The sequence below is a fragment of the Cyclopterus lumpus genome, chromosome 17, assembly GCF_009769545.1.
Source record: "Cyclopterus lumpus isolate fCycLum1 chromosome 17, fCycLum1.pri, whole genome shotgun sequence".
In the NCBI taxonomy this organism is placed as follows: Eukaryota; Metazoa; Chordata; class Actinopteri; order Perciformes; family Cyclopteridae; genus Cyclopterus; species Cyclopterus lumpus.
This window is the reverse complement of record NC_046982.1, coordinates 12,615,702-12,637,347: the sequence shown is the minus strand read 5'-3', so window position 1 is coordinate 12,637,347 and position 21,646 is coordinate 12,615,702. Positions and strand designations below refer to the sequence as shown.

At 40.1% G+C, this 21,646-nt stretch overlaps 2 protein-coding genes across 3 annotated transcripts; one reads left to right on the top strand and one right to left on the bottom strand.

The window, feature by feature from the left end:
- Nucleotides 1-2,268: 2,268 nt before the first annotated feature.
- On the top strand, nucleotides 2,269-8,701 carry dapk3 (death-associated protein kinase 3). 2 transcript variants are annotated; one of them, XM_034554676.1, is made up of 9 exons: nucleotides 2,269-2,401; nucleotides 3,144-3,241; nucleotides 4,455-4,815; nucleotides 5,578-5,707; nucleotides 5,904-5,952; nucleotides 6,043-6,069; nucleotides 6,182-6,334; nucleotides 6,429-6,474; nucleotides 6,829-8,701. In XM_034554676.1, exons 2-9 carry the CDS (start codon nucleotides 3,180-3,182, stop codon nucleotides 7,357-7,359), a joined length of 1,359 nt encoding a protein of 452 aa, XP_034410567.1. In that variant the 5' UTR covers nucleotides 2,269-2,401; nucleotides 3,144-3,179; the 3' UTR covers nucleotides 7,360-8,701. The 2 variants fall into 2 exon arrangements, with proteins under 2 accessions (XP_034410567.1, XP_034410568.1); XM_034554677.1 differs by having other exon boundaries at nucleotides 2,322-2,427.
- Nucleotides 8,702-10,056: 1,355 nt separating this feature from the next.
- phc3 (polyhomeotic homolog 3 (Drosophila)) lies at nucleotides 10,057-18,950 on the bottom strand. The gene is made up of 14 exons (XM_034555969.1): nucleotides 18,777-18,950; nucleotides 18,205-18,360; nucleotides 18,032-18,112; nucleotides 17,800-17,952; nucleotides 17,606-17,692; nucleotides 17,145-17,367; nucleotides 16,302-16,933; nucleotides 16,083-16,206; nucleotides 15,487-15,758; nucleotides 14,720-14,884; nucleotides 14,503-14,621; nucleotides 13,261-13,393; nucleotides 11,923-12,184; nucleotides 10,057-10,455 (listed from the first exon to the last, which is right to left on the bottom strand). The coding sequence occupies exons 1-14, from the start codon at nucleotides 18,948-18,950 to the stop codon at nucleotides 10,301-10,303; spliced, it is 2,736 nt and encodes a 911-aa protein (XP_034411860.1). The 3' UTR covers nucleotides 10,057-10,300.
- Between the last annotated feature and the right edge of the window lie 2,696 nt (nucleotides 18,951-21,646).

Below are 21,646 nucleotides of genomic sequence, written 5' to 3'. Positions count from 1 at the left end.
TGCTTATTCAGACAGCAACTTTGTAGGCAGTCTATGAATTGTTCTTTACACTGAATGGCCTCTACCAACCGACTGACCTGAATGTCAGAGCTAAATGGTGTACTTTTTACTCCACTACATTTATTTGACACTTAGTTACTTTGCAGATTCAGATCATGTTTGAGGTTAGAGCGGTTCATAAGTATACTTGGTAGTGGAAAAATCGATGATTGACTTTGTGGTCGTATTATCAAATCTGTGGCCGTATGTGTTGGACACTCGTGAAGAGAGAAGCAGAGCTGTCAACTGACCTCCAGCTGGTGGTGAGTTGGATCAGATGGCGGGGGAGGCTGTCGGACAGACCTGGTAAATCCAAACGTGAAGTGAGGGTGAACTAGGATCATCAGGCTGTGGGTCCTGTCCACAAGGTCTTCAACTCCCAAATACATATTAATTTGTCCATGCTTCCTGGGATAGGGAGGCTTCATGGGGACACAGAATCCAAGTGGGCCCAGTTCCACACCTCCATTGTTGAAGGCTGCTTGGAGATATGGATTAAAGGTCATCTGTGCCTGTCTCGTTGACAATTTAAGAACCCGCTGGAGGAGGCATTTCAGGCTTGGATGGCCCAAGGGTCTCCGATTCAGCAGACGGGTAACGAATAGCCAAAAGTGCTGCCGTTGTTGCCAAAGCAAAAACCAGAGTGTGGGAGGAGTTTGGAGAGACTATGGAGAATAACTTTTGTGTATCCTCAAGGAAGTTTTGGGGAACTGTTAGACAACTTATAAGGAAAAGCAGGGCTTGGTTTAGGCTGAGATTCTCCACTGCTGACCTGGACTGGGGATATTGTCAAGCGGTGAAAAGGGCACTTTAAGGAACTCCTTAAGCCAATCAACACCTCCTCAGTGGAGGAGGCAGAGTTTGAAGACTCGGGATAAGCCCCAGGTAATCAAATAGTAAATGGATTGTTGAATAAACAAGTTGAATACAAAGCATGATTAAAAAAAACAACCATATTGATATATTTTTATGGATAAAGATACGACTGTATAGATCCCTTGGTGAAATATGCAGCATTATAGTAAAACTACAAGCTCCAGCTTTAACATTGCTTTTACTTTTATAACTTTAAGTATACTTTTTTGCTTTTGTACTTAAAGAACAATTGGAAATGTAGGAAATATTATTATTATTATTATTATTATTATTATTATTATTATTATTATTATTATATTGTATTATGTTTACATTGTGGTAAACTTGTAAAATAGCTGAGTACTTCCACTACTGCTTGACGGAAAACTCAAATCGAACTGACAAAAGATATTGTTGAATGGTAATACATTTGTGATAGCAATATAATATTTTTTGTTTTACTTTCCCCTTGGGTTACTCAGTTATTCATCCAAGTTTAGATAGTTGTTGTTATCGGTGTACAATGTGTTTTGAGGATCTTTCAGTGTGCACTAATTGGCCTACGTCATACTAACAATGAACACGTTTCTAACTATGGTAACCAGTGTCATTTGCTTCCTTGTGGCCTGATGCAATGCCTCTTTAATGTGTGCTGTTGCATGCTCAATCTTGTTGCTCATTGGCGTGCTGCAGCGTCTTGATTCACTCAGCATGATGTCATTACATATGTCCTTCCGTCTGCCATCTAGTGGTCTGCTTCAAGAGAAGCATCGAGACCGGAAAACAAGCGATTTCTGCCTTCAGAATAAAAGAGTAAACGTTTGCTCCACTTTGCAGTTCTGCTCCGATTCATGGTGTTGTTTCTTTTGTTTTGTTACCAGAAGACGATGGTACTTTTCTCCCATGTATTCTGGTTGAAACACTGACCTCCATACTTCACTGTCTTTAATAATGATGTGCTCACTAAAGTAACATTAAGTACTGAGAGAGACTGGTACATATTTTAACTACATTCTCTTTTTTTTTTTTACATTTGAAAAATACTAATACACATATATCCACAATCCCATATTTCTAAAAAATAAGTCAATTTTAATCATTTCTTTTCCTAAAAATAATTCGCTCTAGAATACTCTAAAATACTAAAACGAGTGTAATTTAAAGTGCCATAAAAAATAAATAACTCCAGAAACACACTAAAGTACAACACAATATACAATAAAGGTTTATATGCAAGTGCCAGACATGCGGTAGTATGATTACTCTATTTACTATTTATTATCTACTTACCACTGCTTTACAAACGCATGCTTAGACCTACACTAAAGACAATGTACCGTCAATCGAGGGGAGCTTCAGCGGTTAATGCGGTTGTTGTTATTTTGAATCGAGAGACCGGAAGTCCTGTTTTTCACCTTCTAGCTTCACTCCGATCAGTCTGGGATTATTCACACTAGTACTTTTGAAGAGGAATGCAGCGTCGTAGCGACTCGTAGCCAAACGAACTGTACGTAGACTTTTATATATATAAATGTAGGTGTATATAATGCTTTCACATTGTATTTAGTTAACTGTTTACTTTTCAGTCAATCTTTAAGTGTTCACTAAAGCCGGTGTTTATACGTCAGCTAGTTAACAACCAGCTAAGCTAGCTGTCTTCCATCGATGGATTCTCCTCATTTCTTCCTTAAATAGTGTATCTTCCTTTTGGTTAATATATGTTTATCAGTGGCACGAGTTTACTGTTGTATTTGTGGCTATAAGCTCGACAGTGTTGCTGTTCTCACAACGGGAAACGGTCTCTGTATGCTTTGTGAAATCGGTTGCTTTAAACGGCAGATTCGGCCAATTTTAGTCCTTAAAAGCTACAATCAGAAATAGTTGTATTTTAATCGTGCGTTTTTTTTTAAATTATAGACCAGCCACATTAAACAATATTTGAAAAAAAGCTAAAAACTCGTACGTGTTTTTTATATCCAAGTCCCTTTAATTGAGTGTGAGCTGGCTGGTCCTGGGCAGGAGATGATGTCAGTAGGACTGGTATGCAGAGGTCTGACATCAGCCATAAAGTCTCTGAAAACTAAAGCTGAGCGGGCTCGGGCCATTTAAGGAGTAAAGAAGCCCAGGTAGTCAGTCTGGTAACTAACCTCTTCTAACATGCCATTGTTTGGGTCACTGCGCTGTCACGTCCACGCCAACCGCTGCCAGTGTTCATTGAGTTTATATCTTCTATTTATTTTCCACTGCAGTGAATCCCAAGGCATCGTCGTTCCAGTCAGCACACCATGGCTGGCTTCAGACAAGAGGATGTTGAGTTGTATTATGAAATGGAGGAGGAGCTGGGCAGGTATGTTCTGCACATTTATTGTCGTCCCTTCTCTCGTAAAACGTGTAGTACCTGAAAACATCTGGTACCACAACTGTAGTCGGTGTTACAAAAGACACTCACTCCCAATGTGTGTCTTTAGTGTCCCAGTTCCAAATAAAAGTATGAATGCACTTCTTAGTACGTGTGCTGCGTTTTGAAGGTTTTAAGCTGTATTGCTGAGCACGAATGTTTCTTAAATAAAAACAAATGTGAGTGTGAAGTGTAATCAAATTACACATCGTTGTATTAGATGCATTTTGATGCCACATATGAGCTGCAAACCATCCAAAAACATTCGATCTGATGAAGGCCAACATATTTAAGTATGTGTCAGCAACATATTAAATGCCCTATAATATCCTTTCTATACTGTGCTTGGTAGTTTGTGACATGTCGTTTTGATAGTTTGAACTTTCTACCTAAGCTACTTTTTTCTGCAGTGATGCAGCAAAGCTATGATGTCACTGCCTCTCAATGTGCCTTTTTCCCTTCCACTGTGGTGTAGAGGCTCTATAGGAGAGGGTTGTGTGTGTGCTGAGATATGCAGACATTACATTCTGCCTGGTCATGCTTTATGTAATGCTTTCTCCTCATCTATAAAACAAAACTATAGATTACATTTATTTCTGGACTTATAGTTAAGACTGTATGTTGCACATATACTGTTTCAGCATCACTTAATGTGTTTAAGGTTATCTTCTAATGACTTGGGCAACTAAACAATCATTTTCATTCCAGTTATTTTATTAATCCTTTATTTAGAATAGTGTTTCCCAACCTAGGGGCCAGGGTCCCCCAATGAGCCCTCAGGGCTATTTCAGGGGTCACAAGGTCATTGCAAAAATATCTTCTTCAACAAGTAATTTATTCCTTAAAGTGTCCTCTAAAATAAGTGAAAAAAATCAAGCAATTAATACTATAAAAAAGTTGAACTACATTTCCACATTGAGGCCATAATATGTGACAAGGGTTCAGTAGGAGATGCTTCAATCTAAGGGCACAAGTAAAACTAGTTAGGAAGCACCAACTCGGTCCATCAGAAGTACTCATAGCCCAAATGGATGTCTTGTTATATCTTCTGTACTCAGCCCCCAAGAACTCAATCCCTGGGACAACAAAAACAAAAGACAAGCAGGTCTATGTTATCCTTATTCTATTTATTTAACATCCCTGTCCCTTCTCTTTACTGCAGTGGACAATTTGCCATCGTTCGTAAGTGTAAAGAGAAGAGCACGAGTATCGAGTACGCAGCCAAGTTCATCAAGAAGCGCAGACTGTCGTCCAGCCGGCGGGGGGTGAGCCGCGAGGAGATCGAGCGTGAAGTCAACATCCTGCGGGAGATCCAACACAGCAACATCATCACCCTGCACGACATCTTTGAAAACAAGACGGACGTGATCCTGATCCTGGAGCTGGTGTCCGGAGGAGAGCTCTTTGACTTCCTGGCTGAGAAGGAGTCTCTGACGGAGGAGGAGGCCACCCAGTTCCTAAAGCAGATCCTGGATGGCGTTCAGTATCTGCACTCCAAACGCATCGCTCACTTTGACCTCAAGGTCAGTGGTCTGTGTGGTGAAGGCGGTTGGTCTGTGAGACCCTGGGTCGGCAGTCGTAGTTGACGCATTCAAGAACGTGAGAATTCCTGTTCAGGTGGAAGAAGTTTACGTCACTTTTTAAATATCTTGCACTTTCAATGTGAAAGACATGACTGCAGACACCCAAAGTTGTCAATCTACATGATGCTGGCTGGCTGCATTGTGATAATAATAAGTTAGCATCAGATATGAAGATATTTTGGGGCGTTACGGTACAACATTTTAAAAATAATTAGTCAAATAGTTAAAGTTTAAAAATGTTGATTAACAAATCCCAAGCCACATATCTTGTATGAAAGTTTTAATACAGTTTTATTATTATTTTATTGAATGTCTCAGGCCTGATGGCAGTATGACACTTTTATTTTAGTTTCTACAATTGTGCAGTTTGTTCCTAATTGATGAATCCTACTACAAGTAAACTTTTTTTGTCATATGCCGATTGTTAGTGTTATGCTGCTGTTACCTACTGTTGCTGCTTTACTCGCATTTAGCATGTATCTGTTACCTATGCCAGATACCACGTCCCATCAGCATATACCAGTTCTTACCGCTGCTGTGTGCTACGTATAAAAACTGTATAACCTCTCTGATGGCCCAATGTGTGACAATGGAGCTAAAGACTAATATAATGACGGAGGCTCTTCAAAAGTTGTTTTAATGCACAATTGTAGCTTGGCTCGTTCTCTCGCTAATGTTTAGCTATATTGTTTTATCTTTCAGCCTGAGAATATCATGCTGCTGGACAAGAATGTCCCTAACCCCAGGATCAAGCTGATTGATTTTGGGATCGCACATCAGATCAAAGCAGGAAACGAGTTCAAGAACATTTTTGGAACGCCAGAGTTTGTCGGTGAGACCCTGTTTTCCCTTCCTGAATATCCATTTCACCAAAAGAAAGTAAAGAAGTTCCCCTTTTAAAAATAAAATTGTTTTTGTGCTAAATTTGTTAGTGTGCCCACTCCGGCAAGTACGTTGAACATTGTAGGTGTATTTCAGATCTCCACATCTGGTTTGGATTAAATAGTTAATTCCTCTGTGCTTTACAGCTCCAGAAATAGTAAACTATGAGCCACTTGGCCTGGAGGCAGACATGTGGTAAGATGTCAACATCTTTTCCCCCTTTGTAGCTATACACTGACCCGTGTGACGGTTCTCATTCATGTTCGCTTCTTCTCTTCTCTGCAGGAGCATCGGAGTCATCACATACATACTGTGAGTAATGTTTCACATCACGACCTGTTGTTGACATCTGTGGAAACATAAATCGCTTCACTCCTCCACGTTGTTTGTATGAAGCAAATCCTTTTTATCTGTGTTCCTGTAGACTAAGTGGTGCTTCACCTTTTCTGGGCGAGACCAAGCAAGAGACACTGACGAACATCTCAGGCGTGAACTACGACTTTGACGAAGAGTATTTCAGTAACACCAGTGAGCTGGCCAAGGACTTCATACGCCGTCTGCTGGTCAAGGATCCTAAGTAGGAACTTTTTAAAATATATTTACGCGCCAAGAGTAAAGTTTGTAGACATAAAACGAAGTTTCTGCAACTTTCACATTATTTTCATTTGCAGGAAGAGAATGACAATTGATGACAGCCTTGAGCACCCCTGGATTAAGGTGAGTTTCTATTTAGCATCTATATCCATTGGTTGAGTTTAAAATTCAATATATGATTTTAGTTTCGTATCGGGTTTAAACTCATACACATTTAAATGGATTTGGTTCTCATCAAATGGAGCAAGAACGATATATCGGCAGATATTTGCTAAGAAATTGCATTATAGGTGTGCCAAGATATGTTTGAGGTTATTTTTAAACGGTCTCTTCTTTGGATAATTTGTTCTAGTCAGTACATACTGTACCCTGGCCACTCTTCTTAAATATAACGAATTTAAGAAATCAAGAAACATTAGTCGGGTTGTCATCAAATCACAATCCTTATTTCAGACCGTTACATTTTTCCCTCTGCAGGTTATTAAGAGGCGAAATGTCCGCCAGGAGGAGCGAGACCACAAGACTGAGCGCCGACGCCTGAAAACCACTCGTCTGAAGGAGTACACCATCAAGTCCCACTCCAGCATGCCTCCTAACAACACGTACGTCAACTTTGAGCGCTTCTCCCAGGTCCTCGAGGAGATCGCGGCCGCAGAGGAGGGCCTGAGGGACCTGGAGCGCAACCAGCGCTCGTGCCGGGAGGATGTGGCGGCGCTGTTGTCCATATACGAGGAGAAGGAGGGTTGGTACAAGGAGGAGAACCAGAGCATCTCCAGCGACCTGAGCCACATCCGCCAAGAGCTCCAGCGCACTCAAGCCCAGCGCAAGAAGAGCCAGGAGGAGACCCGGCTCACCATGCAGGCTGCCAACATCCTCAAGCGCAAGTACGGGCGCCTGGAAAACCGCTACGAGGTCCTGGCCGAGCAGGTGGCCTCTGAAGTCCGCTGGGTGGAGGAGCTGGTCAAGTCCATATCGGCGGAGAAGGACGGCCTCGGCAGCATGCCCTGAGCCGGGCTGAAGTCCAACAATGACACTTTGATTCTCGAGTATCCTCCTGCCGTTTGAGTGGGTCAGTCGTCGTCGTAAGCTGTGCTGCTGTTGCCCATCGGGGAAAACGTTCCACCCTTTTTTATGTCACGCTCCAGAGAACCAGCAAGATGCTCAGAGGCGATATGTTGAACCCATTCCAGTTTCATTCCTCTGTTTTTATAAGTTAATTTATCATTTTTACGGTTAAGTGACAAATAATTCAAAGTTTGCAACTATATTGGCCTTTTTATTTCGCAATTTTCCTTATCTTTTTATTTTTTTATGTAATTACATCTGAATGTCTTAGTGCTGTGGAAGCCAGAGATGTCGGCTCATCTTGCCAGTTGTGTGAGAGAACTTCAATATTTAGCTTATAGCTTCAGGTTTCTTAATTTATCCGTTTACATTTCCGATCAGATTAACAGCTCACATTAATTGTGTCAAACTACAAAGGATTCAATAATTGTAAACCAAGAAAGATTTTGTTTAATGTGTTATTTTACAAATCTGTCATTACCTAATTATTTCTTCAAAAAAATCTTGTGAACGTTTCCTGGACAGAACTAGTTCATTTAATTTATTATTGTCTTCTAGAGGAATTTCAATTAATGACATTACTCCATTTAAACCCCAGTAAATATGTATTCACCATACAGTCATTATTGAAAACTGTATTCTCCACATACGCTTAATTTTATGTTTATTTCTAGACACATGTCACGTCTTGCCTGTCCAACTCATCTCTCTATAATCACCACCCGATGACATGGTTCTTTCCTGGAAACCGCCTCGGAAATTATTTGGAAATTAAATAAATTCACAGACCTATAAAAATAAAGCACCCCCATATTTCGAATGTATAAACTCATCTTTGCAGTGCCTGTTAACTGATCGACCGTATCTCCTCTGTGAGCACTCATCCGGCATCGAGTTAATGACGTCTCTATCACATTGATATTGCTCTTTGTCTTACACGCATCAACTTTTGCACAGTAGCCTTTTAAACCAAATAGTGTGCATGAGAACCTTTCTCTATATCCTGTTATTCTCTATATCCTGTTATGTCCTCTGCCTCTTGTTTCTGTTTTCGTTCTGACCATCTCTGCAAACTCCAAACATTCCACTAATAAGTCCCAAATCCATGCAACACATTCCCCATGTATTGAGTAGCCGGTGTACGATACAGGCGATCGTATTCATCAGTAGAGATTTGCACTTAGAAGATTATAGAAGTGTTTCAAACTCTTAACTTTTAATCTGTCTCTAAAGTGTCATCTGAAATGCCTTGGCTTGTTTCAAATAAACAAAGTTATCACTGTAATCCAAGTCGTATTCATGTGTTGTTGTGTGAATGGAAACTAACTCTTGTAACTGTACAGTTTATCCTCACCTTCATAAACGTTCAGAAATATGCATCCTTCCGTTTGTCTTTTAGGCCACATTTACTAATTTAGTGCATTTACTCGAGTACTGTACTTAAGTATTATTATGAGTTACTGGTACATATATAAATATTTGTATATATATAAATAAATATATACATATTTATTTATATGTATATATGTATTTATAAACTCAGGCTTTGCTAATTTGACTGCAGTAAAGGGTCTTAATACTTCCACTACTTTTTTGACGCTTTTTTTATTTACAGCTTTATTTATTTTTTAAAAAGGGACTAAATGAGGTGGCATGCAACGGTCAGTATTATCTGTCACTACTATTTATTTATAACTACTTATTGTTGTGTACAGGAAAGACGACATGAAGTTCTCTACCAGACTTTAGACTTGTTTTCGTTACGGCAGCAGGGCAACTGTTTAAAAGAGGCCCTCTGGTGGTGGGTCACCAGAATACAGGAGAATTATGGGAAGGCTTTTTAGTTTTTTCTCACTTTAACTAGACAAGAAGCACAAACATCTAAATGATTAAACAAGTTTGATTAAATAAAACGCCAATAAGTATTATGAGACATGAGAGCAGAGTAATTTTAATAAATTATGTATCAGTCTGTCTGTCTGCGTATGTAAATCATTGAGAAGCAGAGATGGAGGCCAGTTGGAGCCAACACTCAGACACTTTTGAATATATATGTTATTAAGATTCATGTTTATCTGCTGCAGTAACTTGACTTTGTTCAGCAGAAGTCAAGTCAAGGTCCATAGAAAACATAGTCACATTTATTGTTGTCTAATATAAAGAAATAAATCCTTATATTTTACTCTGTCAAAGCTCTCTTGGGCGTTTTGGCACCTTTTTTAAAACATGTTACAAAATCCCAAAACAGTGCACAATACTTTAATGGTTTTATTTGTATATTAATTATGACAATAATAAATACATCATAAATAAACTTGTCATCAGTTTGGTTCCATAAGTTATTAGTTTGCTGATGATAAGTGAAATCATCTGTAAGATAGTAAATCTGTTTTGTAAACTTTGAGATTGTGCAGCATCCTTTAACTTTCTGTGTAATCGTTTTAAATAAAATAAAATGTTAAATAAAAAATGTTTTCTTTGTTTACAAATGATACAAATAACTTTTCATTTACCATTTTGGGACAAATGGATAACTGGAGCCAAACTGCTACAATCACTGTAATTGAAAGACAAGAGGAGATATAAAAGAAACACTCATCTTGTGTGTTAAAATCAGCTGTTACAGTGTGTGGACTTCACTCAGGAGTGAAATGCTTGGCAGTGGTTTCAATAAAAACTGAAGTCTGTGTATTCGTGATTTCAGTTCAACACGATCCACTCTGTGTGTGTTTTAACTGTCTGTGTGTTTAACTATCTGTGTGTAAGTCCAAGGACAAGTCAGACCACAACAAAATGGATAGTCCTTCATTTTTTCGAGACCCCGTCCTCCTGTTTTTCTTCATCAACACACATCCGTTCTTGGGGAGAAGGGATGTTAACATGTTTATGCATCTTTCAGAGAATTGATGTGGGCACACAGTTTGAGTGCAGGTCCCAGTTTAAGGTTCATGGTGCTGACGAGGTGGTCTTCGGTTAGAAGCAGCAGAGCCTGTCCGTCTATTTCCTGGGAGCGAAACTCCTCGGCTACATCCTGACCCCCTGGAGAAAAGACAGAGTGGCCCTGTTCATCTTGTGGCATTTTGCTACTTGTATACAAGTAATTAAATATATAACGATTAAATATATACATAAATGTTTAATAATTATATATTTAATAAATTCATTATATCAGGTTTATACAACAACACAGCCTTCCTACTTTGAATATCTAATTGTAATTTGATCCAAAGGAGATACTTCGCTTTATGTCCTTGAAGGCAGAAACAGTGGCAAATTAGCAATATACTGTAAATGAAGGAAAAGCTGGTCATTTTGCCTTAACTGTGAGTAGAATACATACAAAATGATGTAATGCTTTAACATATTTTGTTTGGAAAAGGCAAAGGCAGAAAATGGAAAATAGGCTTGAAAACAAACCTGGAGTTTGTGTTTTGGGCTGCTTGGATCACCAATTTTATTTTATTTACAGGTTACTGCATCAATATGTTGTCATGTTGAATGTAAACGTAAAGTTGTTTTCAAAGAAAAGAATCTTGTAAAACATAAGAAGAGACAAGGAACTAAACTAAATGGTAGTTATATAGATATGGAAATACTTAATTTATATTCTAAAGTTAAACGCAAATTCTGACACAGCTGGAAAACATTAACTGTATATCTGCTACAGATATGCATCACACTTCACTACTTTTCTTTTTTTAAACATTATTTCTGGGGATTTCTTATTTATTTGTACTACCCTGATACTGTATACAGCAGTGATAGAGGAAGTATACAGATCCTTTACTAAAGTAAAAGTACTAATACCACACTGTAAAACTACTCTTACTGAAGTAAAAGCCTGTCAGTCTAATCAAGAACATTTACTAAAAGTATCACAAGTATTACATTTCTTCTTTGCCTGTTGTACTATTGCAGTTAGTTAAGGTGGAGCCTTTTAAAGTATTTTGTATAAGACTGCAACTTATGATTATTTTTCATGAAGGATTCATTTGCAGATTTCTTTTCCTAATTAATCGATTGTTTGGTTTGTTCAATTTAAAAACAGTGAAAATGCCATCACAATTACCCTAACCCAAAGTGACACATTTTTATAATGCTTTGTTTTGTCCAACAAATAGTCCAAACCTCAAAATGATTCTAATTAATTAATTTTAAAAAATGCAAAAATGTAACGATGTACAAAATTGTTGCCATTAATTTTTTTGTCGATCAGCTATAATAATTGATTAATAAATAATTTTTTCAGCTGTACTTTTATCTTCTGCTAGTTTGATTTACAATAAAACATCATATTTTATGTTTTGTAGGTCAGAATTTGAATCTGTCAAATAATTAATAGGAAGTAAAAATCGATCGATTACAAAAATAAAGTAGTGTGAAAAGAAAAAAAGTCAAAAAGTACAAATACCTCAAATTTGTACTGAAGTACAGTATTCGAGTACATGCACGTTGTTCTATTCCACCACTGACAAACAGGATGCAACTATATTTGCAATTGTTTACCTGGCAGGGAATTGATATAAGAAAACACTTGTTCTACGTTCCACTGAGACGGACAGCCGGCGTCTTCTTCTCCGTCAGAAACACTGATCGTTTCTGTCATCCTCTGCTCCTGCTCCTTCTCCCTCTCCCTCTCTCGCTCAGCATGTTTCCGGAGCCTGGTTGTCATGGGAACGGGAGGCTCGTCGTCCTCTTCTTCGTCCTGCTCTTCCTCCTCTCTCAGGGAGCTTTGACGGCTCCCCTCCGAGCCAAACGACCCACAAGCCTGTGGTGCACGAAGACAAATGAGACACATATACCGTGTTTTGGTCTACACGACTTGTAAAGGTCAACCAGACTTAGCTTCAGTCATCTCAGATTGGATTTAGGTTCCTACGTGGGAACGCTGCAGTTTTTAAACAATTATTGTCATGATCTTTTTAAAATAAAGGTGTGATTTAAAGGAATGAATGCATTACAGGGTTTTTCTAATGTTGCATGATTGGTTATTGAGCCGTAAGCTGCTTGTAGCGTTAACATAATTAAAAGTGCTAGCATCAATATTATGGTTTACATGCTGCTATAAATATAAGCAATTATTATCAAAATGACATTTACACCTTCAGTCTACGTGAACCTTCAAAGACATAATCAGTGAAACCTAAATATCATTTGATTGAAACATGACGATTTTTAGAAATTCTACGACTCACTTTAAAAACTTTTTACAAGGTTTTGTTTTACTTTACTAACTCTCTTCCTCCCTGTTTTGTTTTTACTTTTAAATGAGTTAAAATGATTTGCTTTTACTTGTTTTATCTTCATATGCCCTTTATTGTTGTTTCATTATTATTATTAGTATATATATTTTTTGTCATTGTTTTCCCTTGAATAGTACTAGTGGTAAAGTTACTTCACTCCTTAGAAACAATTTTGATTCGGTTTGACTCTGTAGCATGTCAGCATGCAGCAGCTATGAAGTTATTATTAGTTAGCCTGAAACACCAGTGGTTGAACGATACAATTAATGATTACCAGGATTGAGCAGAAATAAAAACATTTCTGCCACAAAGACTTGTGTGTCTTCTGTCAGACTCTTCTCTCCTATGTGTTTGTTTCTGAATATATATTTTTTAATCTCTTCAGGCCACTTCAGGCCAAATCCCTCAAAAAACAATTGTTCAGAACCTCCGTTATTAACAATAAGAATTGTCTTTTTGAAATCGTGTTCACTGACCAGGAAGCTCCTTCAAAGCTTCGCTCCAGTCATCTGTTCCCCAGAGAGCAGCGTCTCTAGGACCTGTGATCCCTGCAGCACTCGTGCATTTCGCTACATGCGTCACGTCAGTTGGTATCACTGACCCGTTTCATAAAATGTTCTCTGGAGGCTCCGTTGACTCTGCTGCTGGGGGGTCGTCCTCTCCTGCCCACCGGCCTGTGACCCCAGCGACCTGCTCTCAGCACAGTGATACGCTTGCTGCAGCTCACACTGAACCTGAACCAAAATATCAAATTAGATTCATACAGTTCACCATAATGACGACAGTCATGATGGCATTCTCAAAGCCCAAAAGCCCATCGAGATTGTGTGTACTGATTGCAGCCAGTTAGAGCGGCTTTTGTCATCGCACCCTCAGCTGATAGTCTGCATCTGGACTCTTTGGTGCCTGAATGGAGACTCAAAAGGAAACCTGGGAGTGATTATACACTCGAGAGACGTTTTCCTAGAGCCCAAATGTAACTCAATGGGTTCCAGATGTCAGACGATGTTTCTCACCACCACTGAGACGGACGGCACTTCAGTTTACTTGTCTTGTGTGGTAGAGGCTGCTTCTTTTAAAAGCTTTACTCATACGACGATGGATGCTCATTTGCAGCAAAGCCACGCTTTTTAACTCATCAATAATCAGATTGCAATGAATCTTTTGTTGACCTGTGAGGAGATCTACTGCAGTAAAGTAAATACACCTACAGTGTGATAAACTTCAAACTAAGTAACAACTCACATTAAAACAAGGCTGAAATACCCAATGCAGCATCAGAGTACCTCTTTAAACTAATGTACATCCAACATTATCAATTAATTAAATATCATCATATGTTTGACTTTTTAAAAAGAAAAGTATGACTAATATATAATTGTATTTCTTGAAAGACTCAGTAATTTTTACAGTACAGCACACATACGTGGCGATTTATGTGTCAATCTTTGCTCCCTTAGTTCTGAGACATCGAGACTGCAAGTTTTAAAGAAAAGTAAATGAAGGCTTGTGTAACTTAACATTGAATTAGCATCAATATAAAATATAATTATACTGTATCTATAATGCAGTTGTATATTCAGACTTTGCTTTTGTTTTCTATGAGCAACTCACTGATGCAAGTATACAAAGCACAGGCAATGTGAGTGTTTCCTGCAGTTGTGTTCTTGAACAGTCTTGAAATAAAAATCTCTTAGTCGGACACCGAGACAAATGTGTTTGTTCACAAAACAAGACCTTCAAAAAGTGGTCTTGAGACCAAGACCGATCTGGTGTAGGCCAACACTAACTCATGCTTTTGAAGTGTTGTTGGTGCATCTCGATGTGTGAGTGCTTTCTTTACCTTCTGACACACGTCATGGAGCAGAAGCGTTTGGAGCGCAGGAACGTGTGAGCGTAACCTCGACTCCCACAGAACTCACACTGCAGCACACCTGCCACACTGTCTGCAACTTCAGAGGGCTAGCTGTTAGTCACAAACACACATTCACACACACACACACACACACACACACACACACAACCACACACACACACACACACACACACACACACACCACCTTACCATCTGCTGCAGGGCCATCGTCTTCCATCTCCGAGTCAGTTGAATCCGACTGGTCAGCGTCCAGCGGACTGTCCTCTGCCTCTGCATCCCCGTTCGTTTGTGTCTCCTGGGATTCAGGAAGTGAAGCCTGCTGGTCTGCTAGCAGCGAGGTGGAGACCACCTGCATTAAGACGTGCATTTAGAAAAAGGTCTGTCTCCTATACGGACGTGGAAAGACACAAGTTCGGTGTGGAGTGTATTTTTACTCCATCTCATCCTTTTATATTTGGGTTGCTAATTCCTGTCTCTAATTTTACTTCCTTTTAAACTTGCATCTTGAAATACTTTGTTTACGTGTATTTATCCTATTCCAACCCTATACTTGCATGGTTCTTTTGTGTAACTGTTTAATTTGAACTTTAATTGTTTTGCACCTTACAAATTGGTTTGTATCTTAAAGTTTGCTGTACAAATTTAATTATTAATTATTATTATGGTAAAATATCTCAGCCACATCTGTACAATATTTCTACTTAATGTGAGTACACTAACTATTCTGTCAGCAGAATTAGTTTTTGTGAGCTCTAAATCTTTTATTTTCCATTCTCCATTATAATATTTGAATGTTAATTACCCACGGATAATACGACACGTATGCCATCTAACAATGAAACACAAGACACAAGGTCAGTTTCAAGGGCTTCAGGATGAAATGTCCCAGTAGCTAAAACCTCGAACTCTGACAGACATTCGCTGGTGATACGGCACCTCCAGTGTTCATACCGGGAACGGCTCCAGGCCCTCTCGGATGACGAAGCCCTCTATGAGGTGCGTAAGGACGTGAGTTGTTAGTATCCGGTCAGGGCTGCCTGGGACGCTGGCTGGGGAGGACGGGGGCTGGCTGGGACCTCTCACTGCTGCTGGCAGGACGGGAGGAGGTAGAGGAGAAGATGGAGGAGGAAGGATGCGGCTGGTGGTGGTGAGCTGGGAGGGTTCTTCCACCACAGGGGCCCTGATCACTGAGCGACTGGATATGATGGAGGATGAACCCGGGACTGCTGAAAGGCATAAAAGATAAGAGAAGCATTTTGTTAACCATGTGGAGGCTGTTATGCCTCTTGTACAAAACAAGGAATATTTGATACATCTAAAGTATTTTATAGTATGTTGCATCTTCTACATCTACAACAACACTGATTGTACTTTCAAACCAACTTTGTGAAACAGATCCCGGTTCAGATTTTCACGTTCATTCTAGGCTTTCACAATAAGCTCTGCTTTTCTGAGCCAACACCCCTCTGGCTAGTGAGAAGAGTTTCTACGGTTATAAATAGTTATATTCTAATCCTTTTTACATTTTATTTATCATCATACTTTACCTGCGCCATTCTGCTTAGGAGGCCGAGTGAGAGGTGTCTGGGTCCTCTCTCGCTGTGGACTGGGAGAACATACATCTTTCCTCTCCTCTGAGCTCAAGCCATTCACTTTGCACGTTTGCCCCGACTGAAATTCGAACCACAACGAACCCTTCATCAACATAACAGATACTGTGAACAGACAACGCTTACAGAACTTTACCCCAGCACACAGCGGCTCACCGATGGAGTTTCATTGTGTCTGACTCGATGCACTTTCAGATTAACAGCCACCGTCTGAGGAGGTGTGAGGTTCTGGTAGGGCATCTGGACCAGAGCCTCTGCTACAGGTAGCTGCTGCTCTGTCAGCAGCATCCGTCCAGACTGGACGGCCAGAGCCTGGACCGAGTGCAGGGACAGCCTCTGAAGGGAGGCTGGGGGGTTCCGGGGCAGCCTGGGGAGAACCAGAGGCGGAGGAGGAGGTGGAGGTTGGTTCTGAACTTGTGGGAATGACGTCCGCCGCTGCGGAGCTGCCACCAGAGGAGGAGGCTGAGGCTGAACGGTGGCAGCTGGGATCGAGGTCTGAGCTAAGGATGCAAACACGCTGGTAAAGGACGAAGAAGAAGAAGGGGCATGGAGGTCGTTGTTGGTTTTGGATAGAGTGCTGGGAGTGGTGAGTCTTTTCACTGAAAGAGGAAGAGGGTTGGAGTTGATTTCTTGAGGTGCTACTCTGAGAGCGATGGGATGCAGCTGCCTGTGGTTTGGAGTTCCTCCTGCAGCCTGCTGGAGGATGAGCTGGTGGTGCGCGACCCGCTGGCCCGACGCACAGGACAGCTGCTGCTTGACCAGAGCGTTGGTCTGCACTGGAGAGTAGGCTTCAAGGAGAGCAATGCATAGACAGACGTGAAGAACAGAATCTAGCAAATACACAAAACAAGTATCTCTTTCTCAAGGTGGACTTGAAGGTTATGGCAAATGTCACAGCGTGGGAGTTCATTTTTGTTACTCTGACTCATCGCTTAAACCTGGAACACACTTTCAAGTAATCTTTCCTTGAGACTTCAGTATTTGAACACGTTATCTCACCTGGCGTTATAATCTGGGGTCCTGAGGCCAGCCGGGTAACATCAGTCAGTCCGGTTTCTGTTGAGGTGTCAGTCAGCTGATTGGCTTTCAGCCCGCAGATTGACGTCTTGGATGAAGAGGTGGTGGGAGTCAGGCCTTGTGACTGGGCGGATGGCTTTAGGATCACACCATGGGCTGTGGCCAGAGCTCCAGGCAAGTGGGCACGCAGAGCGAGATTCTGCACCTGAATGTGCACAGACAGAAAGTCACTTTTATACTGTTTATAAAAGCAATAGTTGGTGAGGTTGACAGCCCGACTTTATCAATGGTTCCTCCAACATCCATGAAAATCCCGAACCGCGCTGACGTACCACATAACTCTTAATTTTACAATGTGGCTCGTGCTCAACCTGAAGTCTATAATATTGCAGGCTTGTGGTGTGCATGCATTAGTCAATTGTTGTGCCTGGCAAAGTTTGTACCTGAGAGGAGGTAGGTAAAGAGGAGCAGGAGGTGACAGCAGGGAGGTCTGATTGAACTGCAGCCACCGTGGCTGGGGTTAGAATAAGCTAACAGAAGAAAAGCAAAGAGCAGGAGAGATAGGTGGCTAGAAATAAACACACTTCATGTTGTGAGAAAACACAAGACAGCGGGACATCATTGAAAAGCTTTGTACCATCTGAGTGCGAAGGTACATCTGAGCCTGGTTACAGTTGGCCGGTCGGTTTCCCAGGAGCATGGCCTGCTGGGATATGGTGGTCGCAGCACCGGTGGATGTCTGGGTTCGGCCAATCAGCTGGGCTGTCACTGGAGATGCTGGTAAAGTAATCTGGATAAAAGAAAGACGCTGAAATAAATATCTGTGCTCAGGTCAGGTCAGGTTGATTAGAGTTGAAACAGATACTAACTGAGTTTTGGGAAACACCAGTGGGCTGATGAACCAAACTGCCACCAGATGAAGAAGGCGACTGCCGCTGACAGACTGAAGCCTGAAAGACATTGCAGCAGTATCACAAACCCTCCAGCTCATGTTTCAATGACTCTTCATGCTCGCACTAATACATAACAGACACCATCTGACCTGCTGTATGGTGGCCAGACTCTGCAGGTGAGGGCTGTGCTGGTGCTGCTGCAGGGCGGCTGTCTGCAGCATGAGGTGCTGCTGCTGGGCTGCGTACATCTGGTGCAGATACTGAGCCGCCATGCTCTGAGGTCTGTGGATGGCGTGTTGGATCACCTGTTGGATCACATGATGATACATCAGGCACTTCACAAATTAATTTCAGTTGGTTAGTCTTTTGAGATGTATTCCATTTGTTTGTATTGCACTGAGACATTTAGAAAAATAATATTATTTGACATTAGGATTGGAATATTCCTATGATAATATAGAGTTGCTTTGTAAAAGGTTCTTTTAGTTTTGATGGCCAAAAGCTTGAGATATTTGAATTTGGTAATTTGATGTATACTAAGTATAGTGTATACTTAGAAGTCAAATTTTTAAGATAACTTATAACTATATTTTCTGAAGTACCTATATTTTATTTTACCAAATATAATTATTCTGTACTGGCTATAAAAGTTAGACCTGGTCATCTACTGGCCTGCCAAGTCAAAAACAATCATGCAGGGGTCCCAGGTACTGTCTATTACCTGGACTGCCTGTCTCTCGGGGGAGATGATGTTCAGGGAAGTAGAGGGCGCCTGGGTGCACGTGGAGCTGCCGGAGCAGACAGTTGCCATGGTGACGGCAGCTGATGTGATGGGGGTGGTGGCTACAGTCCTATTAGCGTTTGCCGGCTTCTCTCCCGGGCCTTGCCTCTCCATCTCCTAGGTCACACACAGACTCAGTAATGGGAAGACTGTGGAGGTAAAATAGACATAAATTAACCGCAGGAAGTTAAATAAAACAGGCACACCTTCAGTTGAATCAGTGATGGATCTGCGCTGATTAACTACTTTTTTGTTGGGAACTTTTCTCAACTGACACTGTTTATTTATAAAAAAGCTAAAAAAAATAGTTGTTTGTCTATAACAAAACAACCAGTGCTGCAAAAAAATGTGATTATGTTCATTTATTACCGGATTGAGGAAGTGTTTTTTATTATCTTTATGCGACATTATTACAAATGAATCCTATTTCATCATACATGGAGGAAGATATACTTTAGGCTTTTCAGTTTTTAGGTTTTATCTTGCTGTAGGCCAATTCATCCATAAAGCAAATCAAATTAATAAAAATCCTGTATACATTAAAATAATACATCAAGTATAGCATGAATTGTGGCTCATTTAAAAAGACATACATCTATTTGCTAATTATGTACAAGTATTATCTAATACTATATATGTGGACCAGCCTATATTCTTGGAGAAGTGCATGTTATTTTAAAAGAAAACCTGATAAAACCAACTACAATTTTAGTTTTTTTAAAGCATTTTAAATATTTGATTACCTTTTGGTCTTTTCAAAATAGAAAGTACAACTAAATCATTAAACTGCATTCATTGCACGTAACCTGGGAAAACATTTTTATAATGAATATATGTATGAAAAAGGTAAATCATTCTCATTATTGATTTGTTTTTTACAATATGTGTTAAGGTTATTGCAACACATCTGTAAAGAGACAAACATCAGACAAAGGTGCTATAATGCTGGAGGGTTATGCTGATAAAGCAGCAGCTGAATATTAGTATGATAATGATGAATAAGAATAATAGAATATAAGAATAAGAATAAGAATAGTAAGAATAATCTGAATGAGCTAACCTTAAAATAATAAAATAGTTGTCCACATTTCACAAAGCTAAACATATGGCCTATATGGCAGCTTGCATATTGATTGCTTTTTGCTGCAGAGCCGGTCCTGTCCAATTAAACACCTAGGACGATATCAAACCCTGAACCACCACATATGATCTTAAATGCATATTGAACATAATTCAGGAGCCTAAGCATAACACATTCCACAAATCAGGATGTCATTCCCTGTCTGTCTGCCGGTCTGTCTGTCTGCCGGCCTGCCTCTCATCGCGCAGACGGCGCTTTATGCATGCACGATCATTCACCTCTTGTCGGCGTTACCGGCCCGGTATTGATAGACCACCAGGCCATCAGGAACTGACCAGACTCCGGCACATTGTCCCAGTCAAGAAGCCTACTGATGCGCCAGTATTGTCTAAAATGGAGATTAAAAAAATATATATATCTGACGGCACACAGCAGGCAATAAAAAGCGGCTTGGTACAGCACCGCTCGCAGTGCGGGAGGACCTTCCACAGCCAAGACACAGCCGGGGAGTCCGCTGCGTGCACTGCGTGAGAGTCAAGGAGGTGTTTAACGGGTTAAAATGGCTTTTATCCAAATGGCTTTTATTAAGTCACATTTTGTCATGACGACGCCTAATAAAAAGATTAAGATTAGAAAAAGAATAAAAAGAATAATAATATTAAGATGATGGATTTGCTCCCAGAGGCTGTGACTTTCACAAACCGCCGATGCGCTGATATCACAGCATAAAGTAATCCTTTAATACTCCTTTACCGTGGATTTGTTCTATCAAAAGACACTTTAGTTCACTTTATTAACAGATACATATATATGCATATGACTGTAAAAGAAGACTCTACGGCAAATTAGATTTAGATCTGCAGACAGAAAAGGTATTTATGTTGGTAAACTGAATCATGAAAGAAAAAGATTAAGTAGAGGGCAAAATCAGTATACAAAACACAAAGGGAAGTTGGAGCATCTGCATCTATCTAAACATCTGTAGAATAAAGATGACTTAGGAAAGAGTTTTCATCCAGGATGAAAAAGAACAGCTCGTTTTCGGTTGCGAAGAATGCTCTTTTTATGTAAAATTGAAGCTATTTATTTAAATACGAGATAAAACTGCCTGTATTATTCGAAAATGTTTGAAACACAGACCACAGAAAATAATATGAAATACGGTTTGAACACACCAACAAAGATACAAATGTATGTTTAGTGGTGAAGGGAGCCGAAGCAATAACTTACAACAACAGTGATATATTATTACCCTATGTTAAGTTACTGTGGCCTATATTTGTTATTGTAGCCCAATGTTGCATTGCATGACATAAACAAATAAATATAATGCTAGTATTTGGAGTTATTGTTTAATGTTATTTGTGTAACATATGTAAACATTTATTGTGGAGTGTAGGCTAATGTGGTTTCCTTCTTTCTTCATACTAGCACAGCAGCACAAGTATTCCACTCATTTCTAAAAATAAACGGACATTCACAAATGCTTTTTCCTTTTGTTCCTGGTCAGTTTTGATGTTAGTTCCAAACCACAGCACTTGAATGCGCGACATGTCTTGAAGGCCTATACGATGTCCGAGCAGAGATGTTTGAACATGAAGGCAGCACTCACCCATGTAAAGTGCTTCAGTTGGTACAGTCCCAATGCAGGCAAAGTATATATTGAACTTTTCGGAGATATTTAACATAATACCGGTTTCTTGTACGTTGTATACTTACAACCTGTACA